This window comes from Mus caroli, chromosome 16, assembly GCF_900094665.2.
Source record: "Mus caroli chromosome 16, CAROLI_EIJ_v1.1, whole genome shotgun sequence".
NCBI classification, from domain to species: Eukaryota; Metazoa; Chordata; class Mammalia; order Rodentia; family Muridae; genus Mus; species Mus caroli.
Window position 1 is genome coordinate 1,124,041 of NC_034585.1, and position 15,132 is coordinate 1,139,172.

The following is a 15,132-nucleotide window of genomic DNA, read 5'->3' on the forward strand; positions in this document are numbered from 1 at the left end:
CACACCAACCTGTGAAACCCAAGCCTGTGACTCAACTACCATGGGGTCCCCTTCACTCAAAGAAAGAGACCTGGAGCCCTGGAACAGATCCAGGAAAGGATGCAGGGATCCTGGATATAGGGGAAGGAAGGTCTGCATAGGGGACCCATGACTCAGTGTTTAACTATGTATCTAAAATATAAGCCACACAGTCCTTCCTAGCTAACCTTTTCATAGATAACAGAGCTTCGGAGTAAAGTTTTTACAGGGCCAACTGAATTTCTTAAGCAGTTTCCCCAACAGCACAAAGCAGTTCTAAAACAATCCCCTTTGGGTCGGCAGAGTGCTTGCCAGCGGCACAGCCGAGTCTGACCCTCTAGCACCATAGAAGCTGGTATGGTGCATACCCTGGTAATACAAGCACTTCAGTGTTAATGGGAGGAGGACCCGGCCAAGATCAGCCTCAGTTACACACTGAGCTCACGGCCTGCCTGGGATGCATGAGACCCTGTGTCAAACAACAAAACATAAATCCCTTTTCTTGGCATTTTGCTTAAGGCATCATTAGGACCCACTTCTTCCTTGTATAGTCCTTAGAAGCCATTAGTTTTCCCACAGGAAGCAAATTCCACCATGCACTATTTTTATTTCCTGTAATCATTTTTTTCCAGTGACCATTATTATTAATGGAATCGTCTGTGTGTGTGAGAGAGGGTGTGCTGTAGTGTAAGCTTGTGTGTGTATGTGGGGTATCCCTGTGCATGTACAGAGGCCACAGGAAGATGATCTACCTTACTCCCTCAAGACTGGTCTCTCACTAAACATGGAACAAAGCTGTTTCAGGGGCCCTCCTGTCTGCCCTCTACTCTCCAGTACTGGGGTTACAAGTGTGGCCAAGACCACACCCAGCTTCTTACATGGGTTCTAGGAGTTTGAACTCAGATCTTCACGTTTATGCAGCAGGCACTCTTACTTTTTGAGCTATTTCTTTGGCTCCGTTTCTGAGATAGGGTCTGGTGTATCCCAGGCTGGCTTAGAACTCACACTACAGCTGAGGGATGACAGTTCAGTGTCTACCACCCGGATGTTGGGTTACAGGCCTGTGCTGCTGCTGTCTGCAGAGCTGGGAATCAAACCAAGGACTTTGACATGTTTGGCACACTCTAGCAACTGAGCTACACTTCCCATTTTTGAATTAATTAACCATTTAATTATTTTTATGTCTTAACTAATCCACAAGACTAGTATAGCACCCTTGGTGTAGTCTAGGACTGCAGGTGCCCTGCAAGGCGGAGTATTCCAAGACTGCTCCAAGCCCAGCGGGTTCACAGCCCATTCACGAACAGCACGCCCCAGTTCCCAGGTCTCTGTGGTGAGACGAGATGAAACGTGGTGTGAAATGGAGGTGCAGGTGCAGCCCAGGCACTCAAGCTGGGCTAGTCCTCCTACCGTCTGTCCTTGCTCCTCTTAAGTTTACTCCCTCACAGTTCTCCTTTGCCTCCTCTCCTCCCTCTTCTCTGATGATGACAGTTCCACCCCACTTCTCTCTCTCTCTCTCTCTCTCACACACACACACACACACACACCTCCTGAGCGCAGGTTCCAGGCATGGCTCCTGCCCACCTCAGACAGTTCTGGCTGAGTGGAGCTGAGGTGGTGGTGGTGGAGGGATGGCGCTTCCTAAGAGCTGGGGGAGGGGATCTTGGTGTGGAGGGAAGAAACCCTTGGCTTGGGAGGCCATCAGTATGTAGGGGTGCTGTGTGCCTCTGTTTCCAATGCTCCCTATGGTCTCTAGGCAATACCAGCTTGTTGCCTGAGGCCACCCCCAGCCAACTCACCTTTTCTTTTTGCAATGGTGTCCAAATGAGGCTGGGCCAGTCCCAACACAGGTGACTCATTTATCTTTGCCTGGAGACCCCACCCCCATACCACAGATACAAATTTTTAGCATTTTCTGGCCAGAATAAAATCTTATTCCTTTGGACTTTAGATGAGGGCTTGTCCTGGAGCTGTCTGCAGGCAGTGGCCTTGTCCTCTTTCCACATGAGTGGGCCTTGATGGTCCCTCCTCTGGCCACTAACAGTGAGGCTCAGCCTCCCAGTGCCCCTATCTAGAACATAAGATGTCTGCAGAGACCAGAAAGCTGTTCACCACCAGAGCAGCCACATTCCCTGAACTGCTTCAGCTCTGTAGACAGATCATGGGGGCTCCATGGGCTCAAAGTCACACAGCTCTGACTCATGCATAAGGATATAACTGTTGGGTACTGTACTACCTTGTCCTCCACTGCAGAAGGTTTGCTGAGGAAGTGGGGTCTGGGCTATGCCTGTGCACATGTCCCTGGTCCTCAAAGAGGGCCTACTCTCCCTAACAAAGTCATATCTAAGCCCCTAGCTGGTCATTTCAAAGGGGCCTTCTGAGGGTCCTCTGCAGATCAAAGAACCTTAGTGGTCTGCAAGAGCTGGTTCTTACAGCCCAGGGAGTGAACGCACGTCCTCAGTCCTGCAGCTTGGTGTCCATCCTTCTACTGTGGAACACGCTGTTGGGAGCTCAACTTCAAAGACAGGTCTGGTCCAAAAGTGAAAGGCCTGCAGGCTGGAGGCTGGAGAAGGTAGCAGTCAGGATTTGTCAGTTGGTATAGGGCATCTCAGTCAGCCTTTGCGTTTTAAGATGAAGGTGGTGGCCAGGGATGGTTGAACACACCTGTAATGTTCATACTCAGGAAACAGAGAGTAGGGTATTAGAAGGTAAAGGTATTTATAGCTGAGAACACTCTCAAGGCCAGCCTGGGCTACAAAGACCCTGTCTCAAACAATCAAGAGGGACTGGAGTGGTGCCCCAGTGGCTTACAGCGCCATCTTTGCAGGATCCAGGTCTGATTTCCAGCACCCACAGAGTGGTTCACAGCCATCCGAGACTTCAGTCCCAGGGAAACTGAAACCCTCTTCTGGCCTCCAGGTGGCCTTGTGGCGCACATCTATACACGCAGGCAAAACATTCAACCACAGTTTAAAAAAAAAAAAGTAACCAGCAAAGACTGAGATGGTGGTACACTGGTGGTAGAGGAGAGTTGAACTGCACAGGGGACCAGGCAGCACAAAAGGGGGTGTCTTCTGTAGAGAATAGGGTACCCCTGGGTGTGCTGTTGAGGACAGATCTTTCTCCACATCTAAGACCACAAATTTGTTAACCTAAAGTGTAAAGTACTGACAGAATTGATGTCTGCATTGGAAAGTGCCACGGCCAGAGCTGAAGGCCAAGAGCTGCAAGGTAGAGACTCTGGTGCTGAGTGGAAAAGCCTTTCTGACACCAGACTCCACTCGTGCTGACCCCTAACACACCATGTTGGCTGGCTTTAGGCAGTGAAGTTTCCCTCCTCCCACAACCATGCTTTATCAGGATCTGGAGAGAGGGACCACAGCTGAGGTTACTGTCACTGCCCCAGGTGTGCAGAAAAGGACTTCTGCCACTGGTCCTCCAGTACCCTGTATGTGGTCACAGACTTGGCTTTGCCATCTTGGGCCAGCTCCACCCTTGTCCATCTCAAGAGAACTCAGCACCTCCCACCACAAAGACTGTTTTTTGTTGTTGTTTTGTTTGTTTTTGTTTTTTCGAGACAGGGTTTCTCTGTGTAGCCCTGGCTGTCCTAGAACTCACTTTGTAGACCAGGCTGGCCTCGAACTCAAGAAATCTGCCTGCCTCTGCCTCCAAAGTGCTGGGATTAAAGATATGCGCCACCACGCCTGGCTCCACAAAGACAGTTTTTTAGGCTCATTTGAGGTACATATTTTCCTAAATACATGTGGTAGGCACACACTGACACCTTTGCAAACATAGGATCTGGAAATGGCATTCCATCAAAAGATCTTCATTTTAGTCAACTCAGGAGGCCTCTCCAAACCAGGAGACCCCAGTCAAAGGATTCATCTGTCTTCTGCTGGACAGGGACTGCTGTGAAAAGCCCCTTAGAGACATTTAGGACCACAACCAGCATTGGGGACAGTGTGGTTCTCTGGGTTGGGTCATGAATGTATGCTCAGAGAACTCTGGCTGGGCCACTTGACAGACCCTGGGGAGGCCAAACAGTCTTAGGGATGGCCTCACATCTAAGATTCTCAAAAGAACAAGTCTTTCTCTCTCTGAGGCTGTTTGAAGGAGTCCTGGCAGCTATAGAAGGGAGCTTAGACTTGGGTTCGTTGGCCGGTGCCCTCCACCCATCTGTGGCAGGCTTATACTCTGAAGTCGCTGAGTGAAAAGCAAGGTCCCTGACTGAGGCTGGCTAGTCTCAGGACAGCAGCCTGAAATGTATTTAGCCAATGAAATGGAGGGGACCAACCCGGTAGAAGTGGGCCAGGCCATGTCCCTAGTGTGCTGGCCAACTCCTGCCACTTATGGGTTTTCCAAGGTAAGTCAGATGTGAGACTTCTTACATCAAACCTCTTGACTTTAAAAATGCTGACACAGTTAGCAAACCAGGCAACAGTATGAGCATGTGACAAGTTCTTAAGCCCTTGAGATAACTGCCCTCCTCCAGTCATAGGGAGGGTACAGCCACCAACTGTCAAAGCCATGTTTTCCCTTATTTCTGTATGTCACAATGTCCTTTGGGAATCAGTCACAAAGCTTGAAACATTCTTTAAAGCAACCTCATAGATGCAAATGGCATTTTAAGAGTGGAACTGTGGGGCTGGAGAGATGGCTCAGTGGTTAAGAGCACTGTCTGCTCTTCCAGAGGACCTGAGTTCAATTCCCAGCAACCACATGGTGGCTCACAACCATCTGTTATGGGATCTGAAGCCCTCTTCTAGTGTGTCAGAAGACAGCAACAATGTATTCAAATAAAATAAATCTTTAAAAAAAAAAAAAAAAAGAGTGGAATTGTGAAAAATCACTTAAGACACCAGTCATTTGGGCATGTAGGACATGATCAACTCTAACAGGCTGATTTGGTTGGTACTCTGAGACAGGGTCTCCTGTATCTCAGGCTTGCTTTCAACTAAATATGTATCTGAGGATGACCTTGAATTTCTGGCGCTCCTGCCTCCACTCTAGAGATTACAAGTTACAGTTGTCATGCCTGGCCTGTCTCAACAGCGGCAGAGACGCTAGGCAAGCACTCTACCAACTCAGCCCATCCTAAGCCACGAGCTGGCGTGCATTTGTTGCCCAGGCTGCTGAGAGGTATTTGAGATGAAGCGCTGCTAAGGATGGCTTACAAGATTTGTCCTTTGCTCTGTAGCCAACCTTCTCTGAACACAGATCGTTGTTTATCTTTTTGCTTCTCAGCTTCCTGGTGGGGGTTAAGCTCTAAGAGGGCCCAGGGTTTGTGTTACTGTCACTGTCATGTCTGACTCTCCCAAGCTGGTCCTGATTCTCTGAGTTGTCACTCAGAGCAGTGCTCCTGCCCAGCAGGGTTCCAGCGTCCTACAAACTCAAGTACCTAAGACCTGCAACCCAGGCGAGTCTTTTCTTTTTTTTTTTTTTTTTTTTTTTTTTTTTTTTTTTTTTNTTTTGGTTTTTCGAGACAGGGTTTCTCTGTGTAGCCCTGGCTGTCCTGGCACTCACTTTGTAGACCAGGCTGGACTCGAACTCAGAAATCCGCCTGCCTCTGCCTCCCGAGTGCTGGGATTAAAGGCGCGCGCCACCACGCCTGGCCAGGCGAGTCTTAAAAAGGATGGAAGCTAGGATGTTTGGCAAGCACTTAAAAATGGTTAAAATGACTCACAGACATCCGTGATCCCAGCCTTTAGGAGGGGAGTTCAAAGCTCGCCTGAACCACATATCAAGACCCTGCTTCAAAACAAGACCACCTGCAGCACTCAAAATACCATTGTCTTCTATAAGTTTGGAGATCAGGAGACTGGTGGCTGTGTGCTTAGCTGCTGCATCAGAACCACCTGGTATTGGGACCTGTATATATTTAATAACAGCTTTAAAGTGTAATTGACACACCAGAAAGCTCACCTTTTCCAAGTGTGAACGAATGGCTGTTACTGTAGGCAGAGGGGTCACTGCTGTTGACCTGCTACTCCTCCCAGTACTGATATAGAGACCTGGGATCTGTTTAGGCTGGGCAGCTAGGCGGGTGAACCATGTATGTGATTAGCATGGCCATCTCTAGAAAGGATGTCAGCAGTGTCTACAGTGGGCTTTGATCACCACTACCTGATGGTGCTTGCTACCTGATCTGTTGGGCAGGCTTCTAGAACACTGGGCATCACACTGTATATAGGACGGCCCTTACTGTAAGGACATTACATTCCCAGATGTTAACAGTGCTAAGGATAAAAGGTCCCTTCTGCCTTCATGTGTGTAACCACTTGAGATCACCAGGCCCAACTCTCAGGAGCCTCCTCAAACAGCTAGGCTCAATGGCGGCCTCAGTTCCAGCATGTTAGATATCTCAAGGGTACTTCTTAAAACTTCAGTGTCAGCCAGGTGATGGCGCACACTTTTAATTTCAGCACTTGGGAGGCAGAGGCAGGTGAATCTCTAGGTTTGAGGTCAGCCTGGTCTAGAGAGAGTTCCAGGACAACCAGGGCTATACAGAGACCTTGTTGGGGGTGGGAGAGCAGTGGCAAAAAGTTTCACTGTGTATTTAGTAGCAGGGGCTCCTGCTCGATTTTGACTTGGGGGGTGGGCTGCACACTGAGATTTTATGTACAAAACAAGGTCTAGGGTGATGTTTTCCACTTTGTCATGAGACAGCATTTTAAGCAGGGCTGGCATAATCCACCCCAGGCCACCCAGGGGCTGCTGGGCATTTCAAAACAGACATTAGGCCATGTGCTACATCAAACATAGCCCACAGGGCCACCCTGCATAACAGGTGGCCCTGGGATCAGATCCCCGAGGAACAGTTTCCTACCATCCCTGTGGGGAAGCTGTAGAGTAAGACTTGGGCCAAACACACCTTCCTCCTTCCCGCCTCATTCTCTACCTCCAGATAGGTAGGAATCCAGGTTGGTAAAGGAACCTAACCAGGCCTTACAGTTGGTGGCTAGGCTAAAGGTCCAGGACAGACAGGACTAAGACCCCTCCATTTCATCAGGAAAGGAGTTAAGTGAGAGCTGAAATTCTGGGAACAAAAGCTAGAAAACTTAGCAAAGAGAGGCTCTGGTAGGCAAGGTGATTTCAGACCATGTAGACAGGACAGTCAGACAGGAGTGTGGAGCTAGGAGAGAATGGGGAGGCCTATTCAGCTTAGTATCCCTTCCAGAGCCAGCCATCAACACCCAGGATATATGAGGCAAGACTACAGAGCCTGGTGGTGGTTTGGAATTTCTTTTCTCTTTTGTTAAAAGAGGAGTAGGAAATGGGGACCAGGTACCCCTGGGCTCTGGGGAAGAGGCATGCAGGGAACCCTTGCAGGCAGGAGCTAGGTAGAAGAGTCCTGGAGTTTCCCATAATCCTTTGCAGGAAACAGCAATGCTGGCAGATAAGGAAGTGGAGTGAGGCAGAGCCCTTCAGACAACGGGGTGGTAGGCCAAGGAGCTTGGGGCTCACTCTAACATGCAAAGTCCAGCTGCCCCATAAACTAGGTTGCTTTTGAAGAGCGACATACATATAAATACATAAGACACAGCTGCACGCACACATGCGGAGAAGGCTCTGCATTCCCAAGGGTAGGGATCTAGGCCTATGGCCCAAGACAGGAGTCAGCCACGTGCCTGTCACCAAGTGATTCTCTGAAACACTCCAGGTGGTGGGGCCAGGCAGGTAAGTCTTCGCTGGGATGGCTGCTTGGTCTCCAAGGTGTTGCCCACCAGGCACCCAAGCCACTTGGAGTCAGATCCAGGCAAGCTGGGGGTGCCTGCGCTGTGAACTTGCGTGCGTGCAGCTGTGCGTGCTGGCACAAGACTGCCTGGCTAGAGTCCAGTCTCTCCCCTCCAGGGCTCTGGGGTATAGGGGTGCAGACAGAGGAGGGGTGAAGGGGCCCACAGAGACATCCTCTCCCCCACCCCACGGGGTTCTGGCCTCCGGGAGCGGGGGAGGGGCCTCCCTTATCTCTCTGCCTCCATGGCAGGGTGGGCCCTTGGTTCTGAGGTGGCCTGTTGAGGAGCCAGGGGAGGCCAGTCTGAAGTCGGGGAAGGGGGTGCCGGAGTCCACAGGGGCGGCTGCGGCTGGTGGTGCTGTGGGCCTCCTGGGGGTGAGGCTGCAGTTGGCCAGCTGGGTGTTGCAAAGCTGCCAGTGGCATGGGGGAAGTGCGGTGGGGGTGATGTGGCCGACGTGGCCATTGGGCTGCTGCTGCCGCCACCCCCATGGAAGCTTTCAGAGGCCTTGAGACGGGAGAACATGGTGAGGGCATCAGGGAAGTTGGGGGGCGTGGCAGGGGTGTTGGCGGGAGTGCACATCTGTGGGGGAGAAAGCACAGATGGAGGATTGAGCACCCTTCTGGTGGGGCCTTTGCTGCCTCTACAAAGGAGACATGCCTAGAAGTTACTGGGAATCACTTGGATTGCATCTGGCCCCAGTTGGCCCACCACCCAGGGAAGAGTTCACAGGAGAAGGCATCTAGACAAAGGGTTAGCCTGGCTTCAGGGAGACCACACCACCTGGCACAGCGCCTGCTGCCTCGGCACTGAGGCTTTTCAGCTGGTGGTCAGGATGGCAGTCCTGGCAGACTGCCTGAGGGGGCAGAGCTCCAAGAGCCAGTGTTCTCCAGGTTCTGCAGGGCCCAAGTTGCCCACACATTCCTACCTCACTTGAAGAACGCCTTCATTCCAGTGACCATCCTCCTCCACCTTCCTAGGTGTAGCCAGTAAGTTCAGCCTCCCCCTACTTGAACAGGGAGCCACCAGGACTGCCACTTTGGGTTTCCAGGGGACACTTACCATCTGGTGGTGGTGGCTGTAGGGGATGTTGGTCTCCTGGAAAAAGGCGCTGAGGGCTGTCTGCAGAGAGAAAGGCTGTGCTTACCCTCCTAGACCTGTCCAACCATCCCCAAGGGACAGGGTGAACTGAGGTCCAGCAGTGTGTCTGTGACCACCACACGAGGAGGTATCATGGGACTCCCAGAAGGCTGGATGGGCAGTGAAGACGCTTACAATATCACTTCCCACCAGTCAGGTAGCTGCAGTCTCATGAACCCTTGCCCCACACCCTAACATTGTCACTGTGGCTTTTCTGGATTCTACTGTGGCCTGGGTCTGTCACCTCAACTGGAGGGGTGTGAGTCAGGAGGAATCCCCACCCTTCTCTGAGTCTCTGTATCATATATGTACTGGGGGACTCTCAAAGAGTGAGTCTCAGTGTAGAGGGTGGAGACTTCTTAGCATAACTTCCATCTCTGGAGGGGTGTCCCTAACACGAACAGCTAGAGGGTGGGTGACCCAGAAACTGAAGACTGCTCCCATGACAGCTTTTGGGACAGCTCCTTAGCCACCTGTTGTTCTGAGCTACAGCCTCTTCAAGCAGAGCTCTATCAAAATAGGGACACACCATCAAAGCTAGAATTGGTGTCCTCCATTTTACAGACGGGAAAACTGAGGATGAAATGGCTTAAGACCCTGGGCTAGCACGAGGTGGGAATAGGAACAGAACCCTGAACTGGGACTCTAGGCTAACACTCAGGACTGGCCAAAAAGTGTGGTGAAAGAGGACTTGGTGTAAAAGCCTGTGTCACTGGGGAAGGGAGCCCCAGGGTGGACTCAGGGAACCCAAAGGATAGTGTCTGTACTGACCATATCCTGCCTTGGCCTGATTTAGGAAAAGAGGAAACTGGATGCTGTTGTGAAAGTGCTGGGTGAGCACGGCTGTCAAGTGGGTGAGGGGTCCTCTGGAGCCCGCTAAGCTTCAGCCTAGGCAGTACCACTCCTCACTCCAACCCAGAGCAGCAGGAGGCCAGGACAGCCAGCAGGACTGGGAGCCCCTTGCCTCTGATTTCACACAGAAACCCAAGCTGAGACCGGGCTTGCTCTTTTATTTTTCCAGTATATTCCAACGAATTATTCTGGGAATACCCTGCTGGTGGTGCCCAACACCAGTGTTCCCAAGCAGTGGAGTGGGGATGAATCTGTGGTCACTCAAGGCTCCCTAGCAGGGGCAGCTGCTCCTCTAGCCCAGGACCCCAACATGACACGCCCGGTACTGTCCTCCAAAGGGCAGTGTGGAGAAGAATCTGGCCAACTATACAGAGGTGTCCCCCCCCCCCCCCCCCGCCTCTGCCCCCATTAGCACCTGAATCTGAGAATTTGACCCAGAAACACTGCCTGGAGTATGCTACCAACCAGGAGGGTGGGGGAGGGCTAACCATGAGGAACCCCTCAGGCCTAGGCAGATGCCTCAGGTCAAGGGGAGCTCACAGCTTATTCTTCACTTTGTACCCAGTGACAGGGAGACTCTGCAAGCCCAGAGAGCAGAGAACCTACCCATGTCAGTCAGCCTGTTTCCAGGCTGCAGGAAGTCCCTGCTCCTCCTGGAGACAGTTTTCCCTAATCTTGGTAGCCATATATCAGTCCATCCCCCTCCAGCCTGTCCCACACTGAGAGATGGGCTGAGTCTTCCACACAGCCCATTTCCCACGAGACACCTGTCTGCCTGCCCAGCCAGGAGCAAGGACCTGCAAGCAGAGCCACTGGGCTCCAGCAACTGCCATGAATGTGGTTTTACAAGTTTTACCACATCCAACCCCAGAGACAACAGGGCAGATTAAGACTGTTGCAGAGCTGAGCAGTAAGGCACTTCCCTGGGGTGGGGCTGCAGGGGGAGGGGACAGAGGGCAGAGCGTTCAGGCCTCAGAGGCTGACAAGCACTGCTACCTCCAGGGGTAAGCAAATCCAGGCTAAAGGAAGAAGCCTTCCCTCCCTCTCCTGAGTAGGGACATTGGCCTGGAAGTCTAGCAGGGAGTAGATAAACAGAGCGAAGGCTTGGTTTCCAGAGCTGGAAGGGCTACAGTCTTCCCAGCCTGGGGAGGTTCTGAGCCTGCACCAGGAAGTTAAGCCTTGGTCTCCACTTCCTGGCTTTTCCTAGTGAAAATGGGATGGTTCCCACTGGGAAGCCAAGCTCTGGGGTCTCCAACTGGGCACAGACTACTAGACTGGCTCTGGTTGTGACTCACACACAAGTGGGCATCTTGAATGTGGGGTTTTGAGTTAGAGGAACAGAGGCATCCCAGTAACACAAAAGACTGAGCACATTATCCTACCGGTCAAGAGAAACCTGGGGGTAGATGGGAGCCAGACTGATCTTCCCATCTTCTGTCTAAAATGCCCTAAAATAAGTGAACCGTATACAGTACACCAATCCCAAGATACAGGTTCCTTTGTCAGGCCCGAGGATACCCAGGTCTTCATAAGGATCCCGCCCCGGTAACACCTTTGGAGTGGGCTACACATATACAGACTCTCGTAATTTACTCTGAGGACCCAGCACACCACCCGTACACTCCATGACGTATATGAACATACACCGCACCATACCCAGCACGGCTACCATCAGCAAACCACCACCTATGCGCACACACACCAAACATGACACAAGGGTATCCTATATCAGACACGCACTCCAGCCGGGCTTTGAGTCCGCACACGCGCCCACATGCCCACAACCTTCGATGTGCCCTGCTGACGCCCAAGCGCGGTGCGTGCGTAAATACAAATCCACAAGTACGTGTGCGCACTCCCGCAAACCGCCCACCCGGCACACCGACCCTGAGACCGCTCACTCCAAGCGACTCCGCCTCCGGCACGGCCTTGGACGTCTTCCAGGCGGCTGTCTCCTCCTCAGCCGTTACCAGGACCCGGGGGGGGGGGGGATCCAGTCCTGATAGCGGGGTTTCCGGGGCTCTGGCCTGGCGGTCGGTGAAGCCCGCAGCCCGCAGCCGGCACGTGTCCACACCGCCCGCGCCCGTCCCCGGTTCCCCTACGCACCTCGAACTGCCAGTGGGCCGCTTGTAGCAGTTGCTTCGCCTGATCGGCCGCACAGCCCGCCGTCAGCACGAACTGGTTGATCATGACCTGGTGTTTGAGCTCGTCCATGTTCACGGACATGGCGCCGCCGCGCAGCCCGCTCCGGCCTCCCTGCGCGCTAGCCTCACGCGTCCACCATTAGCGAGCCGGCCCCGGCTAATACAAATATTTACTGTGCGCTCTGACTCACCGCGCCTCGCTGCCCCGCGGCCGGCGAAGCATGCTGGGATGTGTAGTCCGCGACGCCCCCGCCGAACGGACCGGGAAGGAGCGTGGACGCCCTCTCCCGAGCGGATCTCAGTGGGGCGCGCAGCCCCTGCCCCAGGCTGAGAGGCGAAGTTGGGAACCAGGGACCATTGCACAAGCTTGCCTTATCACTGGGCCCCGGAGGTCCTGCGTCCTGCTGTGCTTAGCAACACAATATTAATAGGCGCGCTCTTAGGGGACTCTCAGATAGCTTTGGTCCTACTCCACTGCCCTAGGCTGAAACACTCCTAAAATCGAGACTTAGAAAACGCTCGGTATAGCAGAGCATCTGCCTTTCAAGGCGCTGCTAGAAATCACCACTTCCTGGAAGCCTTCCAGAGCTCACAAGGCATCTTTGCCTAACTCTTGGCCAGTCATGCAGGAAGAGCGTCTTAAAAAAAAAAAAAAAAGACAGCCCCTGCTCCGGAGCCTTGGCGTCCCCTTTCCTTTGACTCCCACTTTCCCACGCAAAAGAAAAACTTCCAGCAGCCTGCTGGCAAAAGGACCGCGCGGAGCACGTACAGAAACGGCCACGACTGCCATTCCCACAATGCCCCGGTTTATTTGCATCTTTCTGCCCCAGTGACGTCACCTGAGTGAGGCCGCGACTGTACCAATGGGCCGTCACGGGGTGTTAGGACCTGGCCATATAAGGTAAACAAAGCTGGCCGCCCAATGAGGCGGCGGCGGGGGCGGGTGCATCACGTGGCGTGGGGGCGGGGTCGGGAGCAGGGTGTGAGATGTCGCAGGCGGTGTTTACAGCCCCGCACATGCCACTTCCGGCTGACGTCACGGTTGGGAGAGTGGCCGGTCGGAAGTGGAAGAGTCGCCCAGAAGCTGGGGGGAGGAGAGGGTTGGCGTTGTATTCTCGGCTGAGAGAGTTGCCTGGGTTCTTTGCTCTCACTGGCCTCGCCTTTGACCTGGCCTCCTGTAGAACCAGCCGGGAGGGGAGGCGTTAGGTCCGAAAACTCGTGAGCAAATGGGGCATTCATTATAGCGACACTGCCCCGAGGAAGTAAGCGCAGGCCTCGGAAGCCAACTGCGGGCTCTTGAGACGTTTTGATACACCTGATCCTTTGTTCTCGCTAGGACCGCTGAGGCCGTAAAGGTGTGGGGCCCAGTTGATACCTAGGGAAATGGAGTTCTCTCTAGCCCTTCACTCCTAGGGGCTCTCTGAACGGGTGGCTGGAGGAAGATGGGAAGGAGGTGGGCAGGGACGGAAAGGTACCTAGGTAGGAAGAAAGGAAGAAACGAGGATGGGGAGCTGGGAAGGCTCTGAGTTATAGCTGCGAGTTTAGTTTATGGGTAGCAGCGGGACTAGTGAGCGTCTTGCCCATCTGTCCACAGGAAGTAAGATTTCAGCCTCTTTGCTGCCTTTTGGGGAAACACTCAGCAGTAGTCTTTGCAAATCAACAGTACCCCAATTTTTTTTTTGCTTTTGCTGAGAACATGCCTTTATTTCTAGGAAGCATCATGCATGTACTTTTTTTTTTTTTTTCGAGACAGGGTTTCTCTGTGTAACCCCGGCTGTCCTGGAACTCACTCTGAACTCAGAAATCCGCCTGCCTCTGCCTTCCAAGTGCTGGGATTAAAGGCATGCGCTACCACACCCGGCTATGCATGTGCATTATTAAGGGCAAAACCACACACAAGGAGATCACAGTAAAAGGCCGCTCTGATTTCACTGTTGCCTTGGAGACTGTAACAAAGTCTGAAGGAAGGTGGGTAGGTTGTAGCCAGACAGACCTGGATGGCATTTTTGACTGCTGTTTCTTCGAAGTTCCACTCTTGTGTGGGAACTCTCCTCACTGTGCAGTGTGGGATGGGCATGACAGACCTAGCAAAAGGCCTGGTACTCTGTGTACAAGACTTGGCATGCATCTCTTCTCGAATCCTGCTTTAGCCACTGTAGGGAGTGTCATTCCCATTTTTATATTAAGCAAGCTGATGGTGGATTTCCTTATACTTGTAACATTTGGAGCTAAAGAAAAGACCAGGCACCCAGTGAGCCAGCTGTATCTTTATGGCAAAGGAAGCTGAGTATTGGCTCGGGGGATCTTTTGTTCATGGATGTAGGATCACAGACAGGCACACCCTTCTACCTTATCTAGTCACCTCAGTGGCTTGCTCAGCCCAGAGAGAGCCACTGCATGCAGGCCTTGCACTGGCAGAACAGAAAGAGCTGACAGAAGGGAAGGTCACCCTGCCAGGTGATGAGTTACCCCAGCTAGCTTGTTTTTGAAAACAACGTTGTTTTCAGCCACTATTTGCTTGGCTGGAGGGTGGACTTTGGATTTTTTTAGCAGTCTGGGATGTGCCCTGGGAACAGGGCCAGAAGAGAATGTGAGAGAGAATAGGGAATTTCCAGCCTTCCCTTACCTGAGGTTCAGGTAAGTTGAGAAATATCCCCATTCACAGGGCTAGTCAATGGAAGTGTGCTGCTGCTGCTGCTGCTGGTCTGCAGGCCCCTCTCTTCTGCTAGTTGATCTCCGTTGACTTACTCATCATCTGTCACATAGTAGCTGCACAATAAATATTTGTTGAATAAAATTAATCCATTCAAATGTTGATAGTGGACAAACACAGAGGATATTGCTAGAGGGGTTTGGAACTCCTGAATTCAAACTCTTTAAGAACAATGTTTAGTGATACTTCTGCTTGGTAAAATACCTGCTGTGCCCAGGTTCTCCATTTTCTTGAGACAATCAAAGCCCTCAGGACTTTCCCTCTGTATGATCAGGGAAGGCAGAAGACTGAATTCAGAGCACTTTTGCGTGTGTGTGTGTGTGTGTGTGTGTGTGTGTGTGTTAAAACATTCATGTAGCATATATACCATGAAATATGCATAAGAGTGTTAGGATTTCACAGGGAGAACTTTTCTTTTTTGATTTTTAAAGACTATACCGGGCTGGTGAGATGGCTCAGTGGGTAAGAGCACCCGACTGCTCTTCCAAAGGTCCGGAGTTCAAATCCCAGCAACCACATGGTGGCTCACAAC

General features: G+C 52.2%; 1 protein-coding gene across 1 annotated transcript; it reads right to left on the reverse strand.

Annotated features, from left to right (window-relative positions):
• Positions 1-7,244: 7,244 nt before the first annotated feature.
• Ubald1 (UBA like domain containing 1) lies at positions 7,245-12,084 on the reverse strand. Its single transcript, XM_021185571.1, has 3 exons — positions 11,850-12,084; positions 8,814-8,873; positions 7,245-8,333 (listed from the first exon to the last, which is right to left on the reverse strand). Exons 1-3 carry the CDS (start codon positions 11,967-11,969, stop codon positions 7,983-7,985), a joined length of 531 nt encoding a protein of 176 aa, XP_021041230.1. The 5' UTR covers positions 11,970-12,084; the 3' UTR covers positions 7,245-7,982.
• Positions 12,085-15,132: the final 3,048 nt, after the last annotated feature.